Here is an 18,055-nt window from a genome sequence, read left to right as displayed (position 1 = left end):
TTTCTTCGCCACCTACTTCAAGGATAGTAAAGCCAAAATTTAGATATGATTGGTCATAGTTTCTTGTTTTAGATTTTGAACAATCTCCACTTGAATCTATCAATGCACAAGCCACGTCATCATCAAGTTTTCATTTAAAAAATTTATCCATAACTACATCTACTTATAATTCACAATAATATTGCTTAGTGTTAGAAAACCTGAACTGAGAATATCACGTGTGCTGCTCTATTTATAGTCGTGCTGCTTGAATTCAGACAGTTTGAGAAAGGTCAGGATGCTTGGATATGTGATGCGAACTTTGCAACAGCATTTAGACTAGACTATTCTGTGCTCTAGACTAGACAGTGTTGCCTAGTGTTATTTGAATTCCTAGGTCTAGGATTAGGGGGCCAAAATTTTTCGAAATAAAACGGGGTGCGAAGAACAAAAGTTTGAGAAAAACTGTTTTAAGTAGTATATAAATACCAAATTTTATGAAGTGTAAAAATGCAGTTTTTGAGTTATTTGGGTTTGAAGTCTGGCATTAGTTTTCAGTTTGTAGCAAAATTATTTTTTCTTAGTGAATTTTAAATTTACTTTAACTCTCTCTTATTTTGATTCTTAAAATTTATTAAAATATTAAAAATTGGCATATTAATTCAGCATTTTAATCTAAATGTTTGTATTTTCAAAATATAGAACTTATTTTTTAATCTGAATAATTTAAAAATAATTATGATGCCAGAGGAAAATTTTGAGAATTTTTTAGGAGTTTCAATCAGTTGTGATTAAAATTTTGTACTTAGGATTTTGTGTACAGTAGTGTAGCTAGAAGAGGATGGTGAGGACAGTCTTATATTATAAAGATACATTTCTAGAGAAGAGAAACTGGAGTGGTGAAAAAGTTCTAGAATATTTTGTGAGGTTGTGTTGGATTTTCTGGTTCAAGAAAAGCAATTACATTTTGATTAAAGGATTGAACAATGTGCTTTCATAGCTGTTTACATATGTGTTGTCAGATTTCAAACCCAATGATCCAGTAAGGTATACCATCCTAAGTATAAATCACATTTAACTCCTTAAAAGAGATGTTTAAAAACTGGAGTTTTCATTCAGATCGAGCAATACCTCATGTTGGTTAATAGTTGAAGGGACTGCTTGTGCCAGCTTTTGTGGTTGTTGCATCATTTCCTTAAGTTTATTGCATCATTAACCTTCCTGTCCATACTTGAGCCTTTGAGACTTCTGGTTATAGGGAATTATGAAAGATTATTTTATCAGGAAAGGTTACATTCTCAGCCTCAGACTAAGGCCAGCATAGCATCACATGTTGCTGATATTTCTAATGAACTGTTTTGTGCAGCTATTAATCACATTAAATTATGCATTTGACATGCTACTGGAGTTTGCATGCATACTGAATGTGTGCTGTAACTGTAAAATAAACTTTTTTCTTTTGGACTTGGTCATTGTTTTCAAAGTGTTATATTTTTCAAAGATAGTGAAAATATGAACTGCATTTCCATTCCTTCTCATGTATGCCTAATCAATGACCTGAACAATATAATTTAATTATAGGTGACTCCAGATGGATCTGAATAGAATCACACTTCAAATCAGAGGCATACATTATTAGCGTTATGTACTGATTGACAGGTATAATATGCATATTGCAACTGAGAAAAATGATCTTTTTAAAAGAAATTTAAAAAAATTTAAATACTTCATGATAAAGGGATTTGAAATCATGCACAATATGTTACTCATTGTGACTGACTCATTGTTCATATATCCGAGCTTGTTTTGATACTCAAAAATAATTTACTGTGCTTTGATATTAATTCATTATTCTCATGTAAAACTTAATTATAATATATATTTTTTATGATTTTGCAATGATTTGGCAGTTTAAATTTGTGAATTTCTCTTGTAAACAGTTTGTCAAAATCATTCAGTAGTTTTTAAATGTTGTTATATATATATATTTTTTCTGTTGTGTATTATTGTATTTAATAAAACATATTTTTAATATAAATGTTGAATTATAACAAATGATCAAAATATTGTGTGCTTTAAAATTATTTTCGTACTTGTTGGTCATCTGCTGCTGCTGCTAGTACACAGTAAACAATCTAATGGTGTCTTTTAACGAAGAAATCTTTTTTTTATATTTAATTTTTGGCATGTATTGTTTGTAAATCGCATTCAAAGTGGTACCGAACAGAATATAATTCTTTTAAGTTCTCTGCTTTCTTATAAACTCTGGTAAGTAAGAAGGCAAGTGATGATGAGCTGTAACATGCTGTCACTTATTTTGCCAATTTTGCTGATCTCCTCACTTGTTCCATTGTTTGAATGTGAATGTCAGTCGGGGGGGGGGAACTGACATTCTCATTATTTGCATGTGAATGCAATCTGTAAACTGACATTGAAATAATAAAAAAGGAAGCCTCCCTTAACCTCCCTTGCTCCCTTACCTCTCCAAAAAAAAAAATAAGGAGCAGAAAGAATAACAATGAATGAAAATAAAAATGAAAATTTTGTCTTTGTAGAAGAATTCAGAATAGCTTCTAGGGTTTACCAAATACACAAGTAACCAACAAATATCTTTGTTGCAAATAATTTTATTTTTTATGACAATTTTCATATGTCTATTTTTTTGTGTTTTTTCAGGATCTGATACAAGTTACTGAATTCAGTAAGTATTTTCCTTTGTTCCTACTGTCAATGGTGAACCGAATTTGGTAATTTGGAATGTATCATTTTCAAAAATAGATGTATAAACTGGATATTTATTTGAATTGTGTCATTATTACTTAGTATGTAGAAAGTATAATAGGCCATTGCAATTTTTTTAATAGAATCCTAAAATGATTGGAGATTTCATTCAAACTGAATATTTTCATGCATTGTTTGTCATAATTTATCATTAATTTCTTTATTTATAGTTTTTATCAATTCCAAATCTAATTTTTGAGTTTTGTTGTTTCACAGTATTGATATTTAATAATTCAAGATAATTGGAAAAAAGGTCTTTCATAATTCTTCAGTGATATGTATGCTTTACTGATTATTTGTAATCTGGTTTATGTTTGATGCTTAGACATTTGCATAATTCCTTCAGAAGAAGTTGCTAAATTTTCAGAATGTACCAAACTGTCTATCATGAATGTAATTACTTCTTCAAACGACTATACATGTAAAAATTCTTCACTTTAGAAATATTGCTATTTTCCTAGCTATTTGTATTTTAAATTCCAACTATTTTTACAGACAAATTGCTGTATTTTTTTGTCCTAAATTCAGTTTTAAAAATGCAGATGTGAGATTTACCTGCAATGGAATAAATTGCAGTAAAATTCCTGCAGGAATACGGTATCCTGCTGCAAAATTGCTAAAGAAAAGGATTACTTTGTTCTCAAACTGATCACCAGAAAATTTCCAAAGCACAAAAGAAATGATCCATTAGTCTACTGATACATTTCTGGAATAAATACCTAACTAAAATGTAAAATATATATATTTATATATGTTTGCAACAAGTAGGTTTTTATGATTATAAATCATCATTCTTTTCCTATTGCACGAATCATGAAACTATCAAGTTGGTTGCTGGTATGTAAGTTTCAAAATTTTTTTTATTTTCTTTTTGTAGACTTGATTTTTTTAATGGTGTTATTAGGAAATATAGTGTCTTATAAAATTATGTGACCCTTTTGTTTCCTCTCCTCTCCCCAAGAAGTTGAAAATTTTAGATGCTTTATAAGGAAACTATTGAAATATTGAAAATTTTAGATGAAAATGATATGACATGGGATTTTCTTTGATATCACATTTGTGGGGTTTTTTCTTTGAATATTTTCTCCAAGATATAATACTAAGCTTAAAATTTAGGTACTTTCTTATTATCTGCATCTCTACAAAAAAGTGCCAAATTATTGACTTTTACAAATTGACATGAAAAATGTGTTCAGCTTTAGAGCTCATGGTCAATGATAATAATAAAAAAGAAGTATTTTTTAGTAGCAAGAAATCTGATGAGTGAAAAAAGAGTTCTGTATGGTTGATTTTACACTTTTACAGCTGATGGATTTGTTCAGCTGCGACCTTCATACAAGTTTTCATATTAATATCTAGTAATTAATTTACAAATAAAATTTTAAATACCAGTTGCTTAAAAATTGGAATAATTTCCCTTTATGAATTATACATATTCAATAAATAAATCATCTAATTAATTAGATTTACATAGCTAAACAAATATTTTTTGTAATGATTCTTGCCATAAAATGTTTAGATGACACTTAGGTTTTTGACATTAGCTACAAGTAGACTATATCTTTGCCAGAAGTAATTCAATGTTTAAACTTAGGGTGTGAATAATCGAAGTACCAAAAATTATGGAAATTGTTTAAAAGTCTTAATGCTGTTTCTGTTATTTCAAAATCTGTCTGTTTGGCTGTCTACATTTGTGTCTAGAGATCGGACATGCTGTATGTCCATACATATGAATGCCACTAATACATTTCCGTTTTGCTAAGTAAGTAATAATAATAATGATAATAATAATCTGAAAGCTTTCAGATTTTATATTATGCCCAAAGGGGCATTTTTTTAGCATTTTATGCGTTACCTTTATTTGTTAAATATCATGTTCTTCACACTTAAACCATAAAATTCAATTCAACACCAATATCACAAAATATTTAAAAAGAGGATACCTTTAAAATTTCTAATACGCAGTCTTGCGTGCCGGAGATAAAAGTGTTCCCCCCCCATGCAGTGTTGCCACTGCTCGCTTTGAAAAAACTGAGTTTTTTTAAACAGAAATTTGTTAAAGTTTTACAAAATATGAAATAAATATTAAAATAAATTAAAAATTCAAAGTTTGGGCTTTCAGGTGCCCGTTTTCTGGGGAAGAACTAAGTTATTCAAAATTTGGTGGCTTAAAGTGCCATTGTTTTTTTAGCGAGAAACATATATACATTTATGCAGATTCTTCATTATATAATTTTTTTTAAATATAGTAGAGGATGATTATATTTGGTGGCAACAATTTCAAAAATTATTTGATGCAAAATGCTTTTGAGACTAATAGCCCTTCTGGGCTGATGCCCCACTGAGTTATTATTAATAATAATAGTAATAATTGCTAATAAAGTACTAATAATAATTTTTCATAATGTTCGATATAGAAGTATGATGAGTGAGTGATGGTGCATAAAGATGCTACCAGCTGTTGTGGCCAATTTGCCAGTTTGTCTTTTTATTCTTGAAAAATCTATTCTTAACATAAAATATTGCAGATTAATGCACACAATCTTTATGCCCATTCTTGATAATTTCTGCTTTTTTTACATCCATATAACAATATAATTAAAGAAAGAGAAGTAGAAGAATATTTATGCTTCAAAAGCATACATTAAAAATAATTCAGTTTTGATCTGACTTTGTCTTTTTTCCCTAATTAAGGTTTTAATCTATAAATTTAGTGTTATTATTGGCTGAAATATTATCTAAGTACTTGCATCATTAGCATCATAAGTATCATGTGGCAAGGATTAATTAATATTTATTTGTTTACTTTATTAAACATTTCTTTCAATGTAAGTTGTTTAAGTTGCTTTGTTTTATGTGATAATACTTTCTCTTTAATTCTATAAACAGACATAATTTCTTGTTCAGTTACAAAGTTCCACTGTTCAAGTCCCGTAATTGCTGTGCCGAGAATACCGACTAACTTGTCAATCGAAATTTTTCGTTTTCACTAACCTCTCTGTCACCTTCTTCATGTCTTTATCTATTTTTTGCAGCAATTCCACTTTTTGTTTGATGGACATCGAAACATACTTTCGTTTTGTAAATCCTTTGGGAGCTCCAGCATCGGAAATTCTATTTGACATAATCAAAAGTTCAAGTTTGCTTTTATAAAATTGCTCTTACACTCTGCAAAAAATAATAAGCCGGATCCAATTCGAAGATTAAGGAACAACGCAATCATCAACATTCACTGAAATAGACAATTAGATAATTTTAGCTTATACCGTCCGTTATACATAAAATGCGCACGCGAAAATGTATTCTGCGCTTGCGCACACACATATGCACAGTCGTAAAGGTCTTACACGCATGCGTAAACGGCTATGCGCATGTGTCAACACGACGCATGCGCAGAAAGTTTTTAGCTTTGAGGTCCGGATTATAGATCATTCCGGATTATGGGTGTCCGAATTAACGACTTTTGACTGTATTGTATTCCTAAGAAAAACATTACATATGAAAGACATTTATTCTTTACTTGAAATCAAACCGCGTCAGAAACCATAGATGAATATGTAACTGACCTTCGAAAAAAAGCTAGAACATGCGAGTTTGCACAATTAACGGATAGTTTAATAAAGGATAAAATTGTTTGTGGTATTAAAGATGATGTAGTGAGAGCAAGATTGTTACATGAAACAGAATTAACATTAGAAAAAGCCCTTAATATATGCAGATCTGCTGAAATAAGTGCACATCAAATGAAAAACATAAAAGATGAGGAAACTGTTGTAAACTTTGTGAAAAAGAAACTAAGTAAACATAATAAGAATACCTACAAAGAGGTAAATACCGAGAAACAAAAGACAAAAGTTTGTTCTAAATGTGGAACATCTCATGAGTATCGAAAGTGTTCAGCATATGGAAAAATCTGTCATAAGTATAAAAAGGCAAATCATTTCGTGAATCAGTGTAAAAGCTATATCATAAAAAATAAAGCAGTCAAGGTAAACAAAAAAGATACACAAATTAAATTAATAAATCATGACTGAGGAAGAGTTAGAATTTTATGTAGGCACATTAAACCTTAACTCAGAAAACAACTTAACCATGGAGACATTAACCTTAACTCAGACCTCATTAAACCTTAACTCAGAAAACAACTTAACCATGGAGACTTAACATTAACAACCAGAGGAAGAGAAATGGACTGTTGACGTTAATGTAAATAAAAGTAAACTAAGTTTGCAGTTAGGTACTGGAGCAATGTGCAATGTTATTTCTAAAAGCAAAGTGAAATTGCTAAATGTTCCTATACAGAAGTCTGAAATTAAAAGATTAGTTACATTCTCTGAGAATAAGATTTATACTTTAGGAAAAGTAGTACTTAACTGCCAATAGGATAAAAAAAATTATGTTGCAGAATTCCAAGTTATTGACAAAGAAGTACCTTCTATATTAGGATTAAAATCATGTTTGCAACTAGGTTTGATTCAAAAAGTAATGTCTGTTTACACCGAAGACTTACTGGAGGAATACAAAGATGTATTTGAAGGCTTGGGTTGTTTGAATGGAGAATATAAGATCCAGTTAAAACAAGATGCAACACCAGTAATTCATCCTCCAAGAAAAATACCCATAGCTATACGAGATAAAGTTAAGAAAGAATTACAAAGAATGGAAAATTCAAATGTTATTGAAAAAGTGAGAGAACCAGCTGAATGGGTAAGTTCAATGGTCACAGTTGTCAAACCGAACAAAATAAGAATATGTTTAGATTCTAGAGATTTAAATAAAGCTATAAAACGAGAAAATTATCCTATGTTAACCATTGATGAAGTTGTCACTAGAATGCCGAATGCAAAAATATTTTCTGTTTTAGATGCTAATAGTGCTTTTTGGCAAATCCAGCTTGACGAAGAAAGCAGTAATTTGTGTACATTCAATACACCTTTTGGCAGATAAAAATTTAAAAGACTACCTTTTGGCATATGTTCAGCTCCAGAAATTTGCCAAAGAAAATTAAGCCAAATAATAGAAGGTCTAGAAGGCGTTGAAAGTATTATAGATGATATTTTATTATGGGGATCTAATGAAAAGTAACATGAGCTACAACTTAAAAAAGTACTCCAGTGGGCATGAGAAAATAATCTGAAGTTCAATAAGGCTAAATGTAAAATAAAAGTTAATCGTGTGAATTATATAGGGCATGAGTTAAGTGAAAATGGACTCAAACCTGATTTTTCTAGAGTGGAAGCAAGTGTTAAAATGCCAGAACCTACAGATCTGCCTTTGCTACAAAGATTTTGGGAATAATTAATTATTTAGCCAAATTTATTTCTAACTTAACTACTATTACTGCAACATTAAGGCAGTTACTTGAGAAAAATGTTCTCTGGCACTGGATTGAAAAGCATCAAAAAGCTTTCAAAGCACTTGAAGAATTGGTTGCAAAAGCACCTGTATTAAAATTCTATGATGTTAATAATGATGTTACTCTTTCAGTAGATGCAGGTTCTGAAGGATTAGGTGCTGTTTTACTATAAGAAAATCAACCAACTGCTTATGCTTCCAAAGCTCTAACGAAAAGTCAGAAAAATTATGCTCAGATAGAAAAAGAGCTTTTAGCTATTACTTTTGGATGTTCTAAATTTCATCAATATATATATGGCAAACGTATTACAGTTGAAACTGATCATCGACCATTAGAAAGCATAACTAAGAAACCACTTTTTAAAGCACCACAGCGATTGCAAAGAATGCTGTTAAATTTACAAAAATATGATCTAGATGTACGATACAAAAAGGGGAAAGACTTATTAATAGCAGACACTTTGAGTAGAGTATATTTGAATACAACAGAAGAAGATAATGATGAAGATACAGAAATTTGTACACTGATTCCAGCATCTGATGACAAAATTTATGAATTGAAGAAAGAAAGTGAATGTGATGCTACACTACAGTGCTTAAAGAAATATATACTGAGAGGCTGGACAGAAAGGAAACATCAGGTAGAACCTCAAGTCAAAATATTTTGGGACTACAGAGATGAGTTGACAATGGAAAATGACTTATTTTTCAAAGGAGGAAGGGTAATTTTTCCTTTATCTATGCAAAAGGAAATGTTCAATTTAATTCATGAGGATCATTTTGGTATAGAAAAATGTAAAAAAAGAGCTAGAGTTGTTTTGTTTTGGCCACTTATGAACAAGCAGATAGAAGATAAAATTTCAAAATGTTCTATATGTAATGAATACCAGAACAAAAACATAAGAGAGCCTATGAAACCACATGAAATTCCCAATTTACCTTGGTATAAAGTTGCGACTTTATTTGAGATTAACAAAGATGTATATTTATTAATTGTAGATTACTATTCCAACTTTTTTGAAATCTCCAAACTACCGGATACTCGAAGTCAGACAGTGATCAGTTACATGAAATCTCATTTTCCAAGATACGGTATGCCATTGATAGTGATATCTGATAATGAACCTCAGTTTGCAAGTAAAGAATTTGCAGAATTTGCAAAGAAATACAAATTTAAACATATATATCAAGCAGTCCATACCATCCACAGTCGAACGGATTAGCAGAGCGTTCAGTACAAACGGCAAAGAAATTGTTAAAGAAAGCTCAAGCAGATCATGCTGAACCTTATTTAGCATTGTTAGCTCATAGGAACACTCCAGCTAATGAGATGCTAGGATCACCAGCTCAACGACTTAGGAGTAGAAGAACAAGAAGGATTCTTCCTACATCGGAAGAATTACTTAAACCTCAAGTTGTGAAAAATGTAAAAGAAAAAATCAACCAAGAAAGAACTAAGCAGAAGTCATATTATGATCGTCATACAAAAACATTACCGTCAACTAAATAAAGGGGATCGTGTTAGGGTAAATCAAGATAATCGCTGGAAACCAGCAGTTGTAGAAGAAGTATATAAGATGCCTAGATCATATATACTAAGACAGGTGGATCAGTATTGAGAAAAATAGAAAAGACATTCGAGAAAACAATTTAGCTGTTGAAGAGAATATCAAAGGAACAGAACAAGGAGTTAATGCACAGAAAACAGATGTAAAAGGATATGATTCCAGATATTCTCAAGGGCAAAGTTTAGAAGATCAACTACCAAATTTTGCTAACACAGAAACAAGGAACAGTGAGCAAAGAACTAGAAGTGGGAGAGTGATTAGATAGCCGGCCAGGTATTTGGACTGATTTTAGACTGTTTAAAAAAAAAATGAACTCTTTAAAAAAACTGAAGATGTAATAAGGTATTGCAGTTCTCTGTAATATAATACATTCTGTGATTATAAATAAATAGTTTATAAAAACTAAAAGTGCACCCACATTATTCTATACAAAGCATAAATTTTGTAATGATAACAAAAACATATTAAGTTCAATAAAATGAAATAATGAAAATAAAAATACTTTGCAAAAATTACATTTTTTCAATGCATTTTCACTTTGATCATTTCATTTCAAATTTATCAATTGAAAAAAAGAATGTAATTTTTAAATTTAGATTTTGAAATATCATATTATTGAAAGAATAATGGTGCTTCTTCGGTAGACGGCTGCACGGATTTTTGGCGATTTACATTGGCGTAATTGTTGGCGAAGTTTTTACAATCGTCAGCCATCTTGAAAAACTCGGTTTTTATGTATTATGCATAGTAAAGTATTTGAAACTTTAAAAAAATAAATATCGTTAAAAATAATGGATTAATTTTTTTTTTTGTTGAAAACGTTGTTTTTTAAGATGGCTGGCAAATGTAAATACATTTACTAAGAGTATGAAATACTAAAATAAGGTTAAATTATTACTTTCATATAGCAAAGAAATAGAATAAAAACACCGCTATAAAAACATTGCACCAATGTTTAATTGGATTAAATTGAATATCGAATTAAAAACATCATACCAATGTTTAAAAGAATTAAAATATTTCTTAAATTCAAATACTTTAAAATAAGTTTTACAGGATATAATTATTTAACATTAAAACACATATGGCAATAAATATCTGAGCAATTTTTGAAAACAGTATATTAATTTTTAAAAAAATTGAAGTATACAGTTATAAAGTAAAAGAAAAATATGTACTTAAATTTTTTTTAGTGTTTTATGTTTTATATATTCGTAAGTACTGCAAAATAAATCGAAATCATAGTTTAGATATCAATGAAAAAAATTTGTCGGTAAAAAAGGAGGAATGTCTAATATATTTTTTACCCTTATAGCGGTTATTTCTTCCACCGTGACCACAATACCATATATGGCCGTCCTCAGTATCATCTCTTTTAACGATCTTCATATGTGATCCACATCTCTCGGACATCATTGAAGAAGCAATTAAGGACATTTCCTCCAAAAATTTTAAATAAATTTCCTCTGACCCTTGTAACAGTTTATAAATAAATCTTTGATTAGGAAAGCCAGGTTGGCCAAAATAAGGTCTCAAAGGACAATTTTTTGATTCCGATACTAATAATTCTTGGTAGTTACCAGTAACAACATTCATCTTCAAAACGGACATATCCATTCGCTTTGAAATCTAAGGAATTCGAAGAGATGAATAATAAAATTTTAAAATGGTGCAGTAATGCACAAATATGTAGTAATCAATCAGGGAGCTGATTACATCATGCATAGAATTAAAATTATTTAAATAATCATTCATAATAAAATCATTTTTCAAAAAAATGCAAAATTAAATTATATTTTAATGTTTAACAGCCATAAATAATGTTTAAAACATTAGATTAAATTTATAGATATTAAAACCAATTACTTTTAAAGTAAGATGACATCATTGATTACATCATTCACAACAACATAAAATTATATAAAATATCTTTAAATAAATTTTTATTTCAAAGAAAAATGCAAAAATAAATTGATTTTCAATATTTAGAAGCCATAAATAATATTTAAAACATGGAATTTATGCATAATAAAATGCATTATTTTAAAAATAAAATGACAACAAAGTATCGATTACCATAAATAGCTTGTCCTGCAATGGGCTTACCATAAGTCGTATAGCTCGCCAGAAAAAAAATCGCCAAAATCCGTGCAAACTTCTACCAAAGTAGCACCAGTTTAATGAGCATATAATTCTTTTGTTCATAGTTGTTAGAATTTTGCATCTGTATACCATTCTAAGAGTGGAATATAACAAATAGCTGTTTCATGAGCTCAGATTGTATGTTGATATATCAGTTATAAAAGGAAACTAATTGAATTGATAACACATTTTAACCTGTCTTGAACGATTTCACAATAGCTGACAGAAGTGTGAAATGTTTTGTTATTAAGTCTGGAAATTCTCTTTTTCAGATTTTGTATGATGTTTGAAATATTTTACTTGAACTCTTGAAATTCAATTTTTTTTTTTTTCTTTTTCAGATTTTACACAGTCTGTCTATTTAACAAGACTTTTATTGAATATAGCAACTGATCAGTCATGTACCATTAATATTATGAAAGGGGTAAACTACTTTAAATTTTTTTATTATATTTCTCCATAATAATATTTTTTTCTGTTTTATCAATTAAAAGGCTACATTGTATGTTGTATTTTAATAGAAAGTTATATTTTGATTTCTGATGAAAATGTAAATAACATTTCAAAATGGGAACTAAATAATTTAAATATTCTTAGTTATTTTGTTATTATATGGATTATCTATTTATGGTGGTTATTATCATCTATTTATGGTGGTTGTTATAATAGACTATTGTTTAAGAAATGGCAAGTATTTACTTAAATATCTTTCTCTTCATTAAACTGCATTTAATGAAGTATTCTCATATACTCTTGCGTAATTAATGTATATATATACGAGGGCTATCCAGAAAGTAGATTACGTTTTGGAATAAAAAAATAAACAATAGGAAACAAATTTTATTATATACAGATGAAAGCCACACTCAAATACTACTTTTCTACATAGTCACCATACAAATTAAGGCATTTATCGTAGCGATGTACGAGCTTGGAAATTCCTTCGTCGAAAAATTCGGCCGCCTGCGCCTTCAACCACTTCGTTACCTCTTCTTGCAGCTGTGCGTCGTCATCAAAACGCATTGATTGCAATTTCGTTTCACAGTTCACATGTTTCACCCATGTTTCGTCACCAGTAACGATGCGATCGAGTAAAGAGTCACCATCCTTATGGTAAGCGTCCAAAAAGTTCAACGCTGCAGCCATTCGCTGATTTTTGTGGTCCTCTGTCAAGATTTTTGGAATCCATCTTGCACAAAACTTGTGGTAACCAAGCTTTTCGCTGATGATTTCGTGCAACAAACTTCGCGAAATTTGTGGAAAACTCAAAGAAAGTTCCGTTATTGTGAAATTTCGATTTTCACGGACTTTAGCATCGACTTTTTCGAGAAGTTCGGCGGTCACTATGCTGGGTCTCCCACTTCGATCTTCGTCGTGAACATTGGTTCGGCCATTTTGAAATCTTATGACCCACTGACGCACTCCACCTTCAGTGATAATGTTGTCCCCATACACTTCACGAAGCTGCCGATAGATTTCTATCGGTTTACAGCTTTTTGCAGTCAGAAACCTTATTACTGAGCGCACCTCGCAGCTCGCGGGATTTTCAATTAACGCAGACATTTCAAACCGTCACAGTATCTGAACGGAGCACAGCACGAACCTCTCACTAGCACGGCTAGATGCAGACTGAGCTGCGCAACGCTCTGACCCCAAGATGGCCGCGCTAGCCCCGCCCCTAGCGGACACAGACGGAAACGTAATCTACTTCCTGGATGGCCCTCGTATATACTATTTTTTCCTTCCTCTATTTTGAAATATTGATTGGTTAATTAATGTCTTAATATAACTCTCATTCTTGAAGAAATATATTTTTCGAGAATTTTCAAAAATAGGGATTCCTTTGTATTTTGGAAAATTATGAAAAATCCATTTGACAAATTTCATGAAGTTATGATTTTGAAATGTCAAATGATGGCATTGAAAAAATTATTGATTCTGCAGTGCCAGAGCATGATCTCACCTTGTAATAGCTCAGAGACTGTGAGGGGAATGTACATATGAATTTCTTATCTTTGTGTGATCTGTCACTGGGCTTTGGAGTCGGTAGGTAAAATGAACGACTCCGACTCCCTCATATATATGTAAACATATACACATGGGTTGCAGCTTATTTTTTAATATAAAAAAAGTAATAGATGCTACAGAAACAAAATTGATGTCATAACAAATTACTTATATTAATTAGCTTTTATTACAAAATTGAAAAACTGTCATTAGTAATTTCTAAGAAGCAGTATAGCTTCGGCAAGTTCTTCTTTGATAAAGGACCATAGATCCGATTGGATAAACTTAAGAGCTGAGAAGAGTCTTTCCACACTGACTTGAGTAGGACGAAGAGCTGTTACTGTTAGGGCTACTTCTTTTAACTTTTCAGGATAGATTTTTATAAGTTCGAAAAGAGGTGCCTTGCAAGAGCAATCACATTTCTTCAAAGGCCGTGTAGAAATCTTGTTTGTATTTTTTCATGTGTATATCTAAAGACTCTTGATTCTTCATTTTCATTCGCTTTGCCGTAGCCTTTTCGATATTATCCAAATATTTCTCAAAATCTAATTCATCACTGGAGGAAGGTGATAGAAACTCAGTTGCAATGTCTGCAGTTTGCTTGTTGTTATTTGAAGACTCCATTTGTTCTTAGAATTATTTCATTCTTAATGAAAGCTCATAGATGGCTTTCTTTGCCTTTTTAATGTGTTCATCATGCAACAAAATTCAGTATTTTAGATCTACATATATTGAACCTAGCAAGATCTCATTTTCTAGCAAACTAGTTTCTCTTTTCTTCATTGAAGAAATGATTTCTTCTACAATAAACCCTCCATTTCAGAAAGAACAAACATCATATTCTTCCATTCTCGCCTCCTGTTAATTCTTCAGATTGAAGCCTTTTTGTGGATATATACAGTGTAGAACGAAGAGTTTCCAATTCTTCAAGATCATTTCACAGTTTTTCTGTTAGTGAAACATTAGGGTTATCTACACCTTCTAAAAAAGTTCTTAATTCTAACAACCGTTATATCATCAAATATGTACTTCTCATTGCATTGCTTGATCAAGATTTGCTCCTTTTCCTGCTTGCTTCCTAAGAATGGAATCAATTTTGAGAGTTTATGCTGCTTATCTAAATTTACCAGTGAGATTTGTAACTAAATGAATCAGTTTAATCAATAAGGGCAAATATTACATCCACCCTCCACCTTTATATTTATTTATTAGTTTGTCAATAAAATAGAAAATAACTATTTATTAATGTAAATAGTCCATAAATAAAAGTAATAACTCATTTTTTCATTAAATTTTTTTTTTTCAATTCACTTTAATTTCATTTCAAATTCAAACTGTCTAACATAAACTAGAGTTGGAGTCGAAGTGTTTTTAGCAAATCCAGCTCCGACTCCTTTTACTCGAAAATCTGCCTGACTCCGATTCCACAGCCCTGATCTGTCGCACCTTATTCAAAGAATTTCCATCCAACTCATAATAATGGTTATTGCTTCACAGTTTCGACTTCTTTGTTAAAATAATATTGTATTTTCACAAGTTTGCCTTTCATATTCTTTCATAAACTTGAGTACGGCCGACCATTAAAATCTACATACCAACCATACACCTATTCTAAAAAAACACACACCATTTTGTGACTGCTTTGAGCAAAATTGCTTTATCATCATGCATGTCACGCAGTGAGTGGTGCAACTAATTGGAGTGCAACATCTTGCTGTCAGAAAATTAATCCTGGTTCATTCATCCAATTTGGAAGCTAATTCTGAATGATGTGACATGTTCGCTGCTGGTAACGGCTGATCTCTACTATCCTTATCTTAAGGGCAGATGTTTTTATTTTATTTGGCTTATAATTCCTTACTAAAAATGTAGCATTTCATCTCGATATACTCCGTCTTTGATATGATTTAAATCAAATTTCTCGTCATTATAAATATCACGAATACACATCAAATAGTTTTCTGGTTGCAATTTTCTAATTTCGATTATGCGTAATGTATGCTTTACGCATGCACGCGTTGAAAGAAATGTTTAATAAAGTAAACAAATAAATATTAATTTTTTTTCCGTAAATTTTGATACCTTTTAGATCATAATTGCTCTTTATTTCATAAATTACGGTTTCATATTTTTAATTTTATAATTTCTGCATGTCATCTTATCAGATTTAAATTGTTGATCTATAATCCGGAAAAACCGATAATCTGGAATCGCCAAAGTCCCGGCGAGTCCGGATTAAAGACTTTTGACTGTATCTCATTTATGTTTTTTACCCTTTTTCAGTTCTATATTATTGTGTTTCATATGGACAAACTATATTTAAAATTTATCCATTTATGAAATTTTCCTCTTAAGTGTGATTTATTAAGATTAAATTACTGTAAACTAAAAAATCTTAATTTTGCTTCTGCAAAATTTTCCATAACATAATTTAAAATTAAAGTTCTGTGAAAAATAATTTTTTTTTTATTTTTTATGTAGAACACAGTGTTTTACCAGATAATTATATTTTTTGGTTAAAATCATCCATTTTTTATTATCTTGACTAGTGAAATGCTCATGGACTAGTTAAGTGAAAGGGATGGCTAGTGAAATGCTCGTGATGTCATGTATTAAGTTGATGATGTTGCTGGTTTTTAAAAGTAGTCAGTAATAGATCAGCATATTCTGATGCCTTATCTTTTCATCAAGCACCCTGCAGGGCTTGTTTACCCTGATGGTCCTGTTTGAGTGTATAATGGTGAGAAAATGTAGCATGGGCTTCTTGTGAGTTGTGATTAAACTGAAAGTTTTTTAAGTTTCTCAATTATGCTGCCTTAGAATATGAGGTTAAAAAAATGAAGCCAGAAATTTATTCATAAAAATGGAAATCAGAAATTGAAGACTCATATTCTAGAGAATTTTCATTCATTAAAGTATCTAAAATTTTTGTTAATCATGCATTTCACTCTACCAACAAAAACTTTTCAGTTGTGGATAGCATAAAGGATGACTGAAACAACATGTATTTTCTCAAAGGCATAAAGAAATACGTGCTATAAAATCAAAAAGAAAATAAAATTTCTTCACAAAAAATTATGAAATGGTTGTTATAAAATCCAACTGCAATTGGCTCATTGAATGTTGAATTTTCAGACCAACTGAAGCTGCTTTTAAATGCAGTGTTTCTGGATTCTGCCATAGTACAAAAGCGCCTAATATATGTAACCCATCAAAGAATTTTTTCCATTTTTTTTTTTTTTTCAAAAAAAGGGAGGGGGTTCTGTTTTGATCAAATTTAGATACTCTGGAAGCCATTCTCAAGGAAACATGCAGTAAAATGAAGAACTTTGTTATAGAAAATATTCTCTAATTCAGAACTGAAACTTTCAAAACATGCTACTTATAAATCTTTAACACTTGAATTGAACACTTAATTTGAATAGCGCTTCTGAAAATTATTTTACAAGATAAGCAAATTTTAAATATATTTTCATGTAAAATAAGAAAGAAAAGGCTATTAAATGCTAATTTTAACATATATGAGAGCTCAAGTAATAATCTAAAATGATACCAAAAATTACTCTGCTAGAAGTAAAACTTTCTTTTTCTGATTTTTTTTAAAAAATAAAATTAGGCTTAGCGAGACAAACCCCCACCTTGTATGGTGATTGCCTTCGATTACCTTCCGTTCCGCACGAGCGTCTTGAACAAAGGCGTGCCGTTGCGAAAGGGTTAATAAAGCAAACAAATAAACATTGAACTTTCTTTTGTAAATTTAGATTTTTTTGTCAGTGCTTCATTATTTCATATGCTTAATTTTATATTTTCATCTTGTTGCATTTAAATTGTCCGAATTCTGAAACTGCCGAAGTTCTGACAGGTCCGGATTTCAAACTTTGTGCTGTATTTTTTATATTTATTGTGTATTTACATATATATTATAATTATAATACTGTATTTCTTTAAATTTCTTTCTTCTGTATTTCTTAAAATTTAATGCATGAGGATAACATTTGGTAGCAACATCCTTTTGTATTGCCATGCTTTTTTTTATATTCACTATACTGTTTCTTTAAAAATAATGGATAGAGAAAACTTCTAGTAGCAACATGCTTTTATTTGTGTTGCTATATATTTTTTATATTGGCTATATTACTCTTTTTAAAAATAACGTATGACAAGAATATTTTGTTTGAACACAAAGTGATACAGAAAAAAAGTGTGGTTTAAGACTAATAGCC

At 30.4% G+C, this 18,055-nt stretch overlaps 1 protein-coding gene across 7 annotated transcripts in view; it reads left to right on the top strand.

Moving 5' to 3' along the window:
• The window catches only part of LOC118185255 (uncharacterized), a 472,173-nt gene that overhangs the window by 13,424 nt on the left and 440,694 nt on the right, over window positions 1–18,055 (top strand). For all 7 annotated transcript variants that reach the window (XR_015041131.1, XM_085816706.1, XM_085816708.1 and 4 more), the window contains exons 4-5: window positions 2,656–2,680; window positions 12,167–12,249. Coding sequence is in view for 6 of the 7 variants with exons in the window: in XM_085816706.1 (XP_085672832.1) it covers window positions 2,656–2,680; window positions 12,167–12,249 (108 nt within the window). In the remaining variant the exon portion in view is untranslated. The remainder of the gene's footprint in view (window positions 1–2,655; window positions 2,681–12,166; window positions 12,250–18,055) is intronic.

Source organism: Stegodyphus dumicola, chromosome 5, assembly GCF_044657685.1.
Source record: "Stegodyphus dumicola isolate Sdum_Otavi_A_Nest chromosome 5, ASM4465768v1".
NCBI classification, from domain to species: Eukaryota; Metazoa; Arthropoda; class Arachnida; order Araneae; family Eresidae; genus Stegodyphus; species Stegodyphus dumicola.
The sequence above is the reverse complement of the archived record's forward strand: the minus strand, read 5'-3'. Positions and strand labels throughout refer to the sequence as shown.